Genomic DNA, 5419 nt, shown 5'->3' on the forward strand with positions numbered 1-5419 from the left:
TGCTAGCATTTTGATTCTAAACATTGCTTTATCTGTGTTCCATACATTTTGATGTCATGTTTTCATTCCCATTTAGTTCAAAATATTGCCTAATTTGCCTTGTGGTTTCTATGAACCATGAGCTACATAGGCATGTGTTGTTTGTCTTGTGATTATTTGAGGATTTTCCATACATATAGTTCAATTTTGTTATGATCAAATAATATATTTTATATGGTTTCATTTTTTTAAGTTTGTTGAGGTTTGATCTATGAGATTATCATCTCTTGTTGAATGTTTTGTGTCTACTTGAAAATATTGTGCATTCTGACATTGTTGAGTTGAATGTTCTTTAAGTATTAATTAGTTGATTCTACTCTCACAAATTTCCTTGTTTTGAAGTTAACATTTTCTGGTATTTATATAGCTGCTACAATTTTTTCTTTAGTCTTTTCATGGTGTATCATTTTCCATCATTTTACTTTTAAATAGCATATAATTTAATTTATTATACAAATTGACAATTTCAACCTTTTATTGGGGTGTTTAGACAAATTATATTTAAAGCAATTATTGATATTTTAGGTTGATATGACATATTGATATTATAGCAAATATATTTATATCTTTCTTATATTTTGTTTTCAATTTATTACATCTGTTCTTTTTTCCCCCCAAATGATTTACATTTAATCATTGGAAGCAAACTAAATGGAAAGCTTACAATAGAGAAGAAATTATATGTCAGTGCCTTTTGCAAAGTGAGCTGGGACATAAAGGGACTGGGAATGCCCCTCATCCTGATCCTTTCCAATAAAAGGCATCCACAGTGTCCCCAGAAGTCTCGCTCAGGAAAGGGAGAGGCTGTTGGCTCTGTGTGTTGAGGTCATCTTGCCCACCACTCACTCCTGGCCAGCATCAGGAGCCCCACGTTGCCAGCCCTGGTAATCGCCCCTCTTTTTGTGGATTGAGACGATGTCATCAATCCACAGCAGCAGAATTGCAGTTTCCACTGCTGCCTTATATGTTTGCAGTTTCGCAGCCAATGGCTCCCAGGTGCCCAGTTCTTTCATGTCCACCAAAGTACCTGTCTCACCATTTATACCCCAGGTCTCACAGTTCTCCTGGGTATGCTTGGCCCAAAGGGAGGTAAGTAGATGAATGGTGCTGGCACCACAGTTCTGGATAAGGGTGCGAGGGATGACCTGTAAGGCCTGGACAACAGCCCTGTATTGCTCCACACCAGTCATGGCCTTGGATTTTTCTCTCAAGGCATGGGCCATGGCCATCTCACAGGCCCCACCCCCTGGCACCAGCTGAGGGTCCAGGAGAATGTTATGGCACACCTGCATGGCATCCTGGAGGTTGCATTCAACTTCTGAGAGAATCTCTTTGCTGGCCCACAGAAGGAGAATGGTACAGGCCTTGGGGTCTTTACACTCAGTGATAAATGTAAAGTACTCATCTCCAATTTTCTTGATTTCCACCAGGCCTGCTCCTATCCCAACACCACCCTCTCTCAGTTCCTCTGGCCAGCTGACTATCTGGGCTCCACAGGCTCTGGTAATGTGATTATTGTCTGTCTTCTGGACTCTACGGATGGCTGTGATATTTGCCCTCATGAGGTAGTGCTGAGCTAAATCTGAGATGCCCTTTTCAGTGATGACCACATCAGGCTTTATATGGATAATTTCCTCACAGAGCTGTGGGATGTATTCTTCTTCCATTTGGAGGATTCGAGTGAAGTCTTCCTCTCGTATGATCTCAGTGTCAACCTGGCTTTCTCCTTTCTTGTATTCCAGAGAAGAATCCAGCAGCATAATGTAAGGGTTCTTGATATAGCGCCACACTTGTGGATGGCTCACATCTTTGTTAATCATGACTCCACATAAGACACATGAGTCTTCAATAATACCCCCAGGTATCTTTTCCATCCTTGCATATTTCTTGATGTCAATCTCCTTCCGACCATTCTCTTCAAACTGTACAGTTTTGACAGCATCCAGGGCAATGTTGCAAGCCAAAGAGGACCACCGACTGATTGCTTTGGCAGTAATGGAGCTGTTGATAATGTTCAGCATCATATCTCGGATATTGGTGTCAATGGGAGTACCGATTTTCTTAAGGGTGCTGATCATGTCATCCAATGCCTTTCGGTAAGCACTGATCACCACTGTTGGGTGCATCTGATGCTCTAGGAAGTGCTCAGCCACAGAGAGCATCTCCCCTACAAGAATAATTACTGATGTGGTCCCATCCCCAACCTCTTCATCCTGTGTCCAACTAATTTCAACCATGGACTTGGCTGCTGGATGCAGAACTTGAATCTCTCAAAGAATGGCATTGCCATCATTAGTCATCATGATGATTCCCATTGGGTCCAAAAGCATCTTCATCATGGACTTGGGTCCCAAACATGTTCAGATGATATCTGCAATATTCTTGGTGGCACTGATGTTTCCAGATTTAACTTTTCTTCCAGATTCACGCTTTGTGTTCTGGCTAAGCACGAGCATGGGACGATGGCCCATCATGGCAGCGAGATGTGGAGCCAGGTACCCAGAGCTGAAGAAACAGGCAGAAGCTTCTGGAGAGGGAACCACTACATCTGTTCTTTCAAAAAATTTCTTTTTTCTTTCTTGGGATTAAAAGCCTTTATTTTTTTATTATATTTCTACAAATAGCTTATTAGTTGTATCTCTTTTTATTTTTTAATGATTGTTTTAGGGTTTCCAATATATGTTTTGGAGTATAATAGTATACCTTCAAATATTATTACACTACTTCACACCTTGCATATACCTTCATTTCCCCGCTTTCCTTGTGCTATTGCTGTCGTATATTTTACTTTTACACATATCATAACCCCAAATATATATTGTGATTTTGCTTTACGCTTTGTCTTAGAGATTTAAAATAAGGAACTACAGTTTATATTTTCTTATATTTTTGCTATACCTGTCACTCTTCATTTTTTGTGTTGTTATAAATTTACCTGTTAACACATTCTGATTGAAAAGTTTCTTTGACTTTTGTAAGTTTGGTGTGCCTGTACATTTAATTCTTCATATTATCCTGTTTTTCATTCTCTGATCTTCTCAGATCTATGGTTTGTTATTTTTTGAATTAATTGTGCAAAGTTTTCACCTGCTTTCTTTTCAAATGCTTCTAGAGACCTATTATTTCTCTTCTAATGTTGGGATTCCATTACAAACATGTTAGACTATTTGTTAATTATCTTAAATATTCTGGGTTTTTCTCTGTTTTTTCACTCTTTTTTATATTTATATTTCAGTTTGGAGAATTTCTATCAAAATATATGCTAATTTATTGATTATTTTAATGAATTTAGTCTGAAAATAAGCCAGTTAAAGAAAAATTTTCAACTTTGATATTATCTTTTAATCTCTGTCATTTCCTTTTGATTTCCTTACTGTGTATATATCTCAGCCAACATGCCCATCTATTCATCCATGATACTCTTATTTCCACTAAATTCATGAATTTATTTATTATGGTTATTTAAATGTTCATGTCAAATATTTTCAACATATGGACCATCTCTGAGTCTGGTTTTATTGACTGCTATCTTTCTTTTCTTGTAGGTCCTTTTCTTGCCATAGTAATTTGTATCTCTTGCAATTATTTTTTTCATAAGATTTTGGACATTATGTGCAAAAAAAAAAAAAAAAAAAAGAGCAGAGACTGAGGTAAATAATATTCCCTCTTAGAGAACAGTATCCCTCTGCTCCTGTCAGCTTGCTTGGGGGAACGACACAATCATTCATTCGTTCCTGTAACCCTGAACTCTAGGGAGTACGGAGGGGGCTCCTTCTCAGCATGCTTATCCCTCCCCACACAGCAGCCAGAGCTGCCTTTTATAAATGGTGAGTCTTGTCCAGGGGTCTTGAACACGAGAAAATTTCTTGTCCCTCTTCCGGTGGCAGCACTCTGCTTTGTATTGGGGTGGGGTGCTTGAAACCAGAGGCTTTATATTCTTCCACCAACAGCAGCCCACCTCTGCCTGGGGCAGGAAGAGGAGGAGGTTGTCCTGTCCTTCTATAAGTGACAACTTTTGTTTTATCCCTTCTCTGGTGGCAGCTCACCTGTTTTAGGGATCAGAGGGCAGGGAGGTTTCTAGCCCATACCTGGAGGAACACAGGTTTTGCTTTATGGAAGAGTCCTAGTCAGTTGTGGGTTTCATCCCTGTGTCACAGCAGCCACTGATCAGAACCCCCAGGCTTTCATTACCAAGGTAGGCTTTTCCAAGAATGTTTTCTTGCCTCCACTCTTTCCCATGGACACCTGGTCAAGGCCTATGAGAAAAATCTGACAAGTGACTGGAGACTCCTTTTGTTTCTGGGACTCATAGGGGTTTTAACCTATCATGGTAGTTCATACTATACCTTCACATATTTGTTAACATTTCAGGTGTTTTTTCTCTTTAATTGGTGCTGCTACTTTGTCTTGTGCTTTGACAGTGCAAACAGTTTGTACACCCTGTCTTTCCTTGGAGGAGTTTGTCACCTTTAAAATTTAATTCACTTCATTGCCTTGAGATCTGAGCTCATTGAGGGACTCAAAAAACAAATAAAACAAAACAACAACAACAACAAAAAACACTTCTGGTTCTGTACTTTTTTTTTTTTTTTTTGCTCTTCTTATTGTTGGGGTGGGAGCAATGTTTTCTTGTGGTTTTCTACAGTCTGAGCACTGGAAAAACCCTGGATGGGTCTTTAAGCATAATCCTTAGTGAAAAAAAATTAGGAACTATAATGAGATGCATAACATAATGCCATGTAACTAAATTAAAAACTTTGCACATTATACAATTGACATTTTGTGAAAGAATATTTAAATAAACAGAAACACATTGAATACATTAAAGTTGTTGACTGGGATGAAGAGAAGGAAAATGGAATACAAGGATATAAATGAATGAATTAAAGAATGGATGAATAGAGCAAGAGGGGAAACTTTTATTAAACAAGGTTGGTTATGTTCAATAAATAGCAGAGTTAGACAAATTCAGCCTTCTGTATCTGAGATCCAGAGGTATAAATAAACATCAAACACAAACAAATCAGATATTAGGGCACTATGTTATTCTACTAAGGTGCTACTATACATACATATCAGCTTCATATAAATCAGCATATGCTACCCAAAATATATTACTTGTTTTTTCATTTAAATATTACTAAATGTCTTGTGAAATATAAAATTTGGCTCATTGCATTATATATTATTTAATAGATTTTTTTGGTAACTATATGTTTCTCACTGGAAGATGAAGAACATGTCTGATTGACATAATAGAACACAAGAATTATTATATTTTGGGGAAAACAATAAAACAAAATACTGAGGACTTACATTGGGGGGAAATATTACATTTATTGATTAATGCTAATTTGTTTTCTGGAAATAATTTTAGTTC

General features: G+C 37.7%; 1 protein-coding gene across 1 annotated transcript; it reads right to left on the reverse strand.

The window, feature by feature from the left end:
* Positions 1-881: 881 nt before the first annotated feature.
* On the reverse strand, positions 882-2513 carry LOC107540172 (T-complex protein 1 subunit gamma-like). The gene is made up of 2 exons (XM_016216868.2): positions 2415-2513; positions 882-2306 (listed from the first exon to the last, which is right to left on the reverse strand). The coding sequence occupies exons 1-2, from the start codon at positions 2511-2513 to the stop codon at positions 882-884; spliced, it is 1524 nt and encodes a 507-aa protein (XP_016072354.2).
* Between the last annotated feature and the right edge of the window lie 2906 nt (positions 2514-5419).

Source organism: Miniopterus natalensis, chromosome 3, assembly GCF_054644295.1.
Source record: "Miniopterus natalensis isolate mMinNat1 chromosome 3, mMinNat1.hap1, whole genome shotgun sequence".
Taxonomy (NCBI): domain Eukaryota; kingdom Metazoa; phylum Chordata; class Mammalia; order Chiroptera; family Miniopteridae; genus Miniopterus; species Miniopterus natalensis.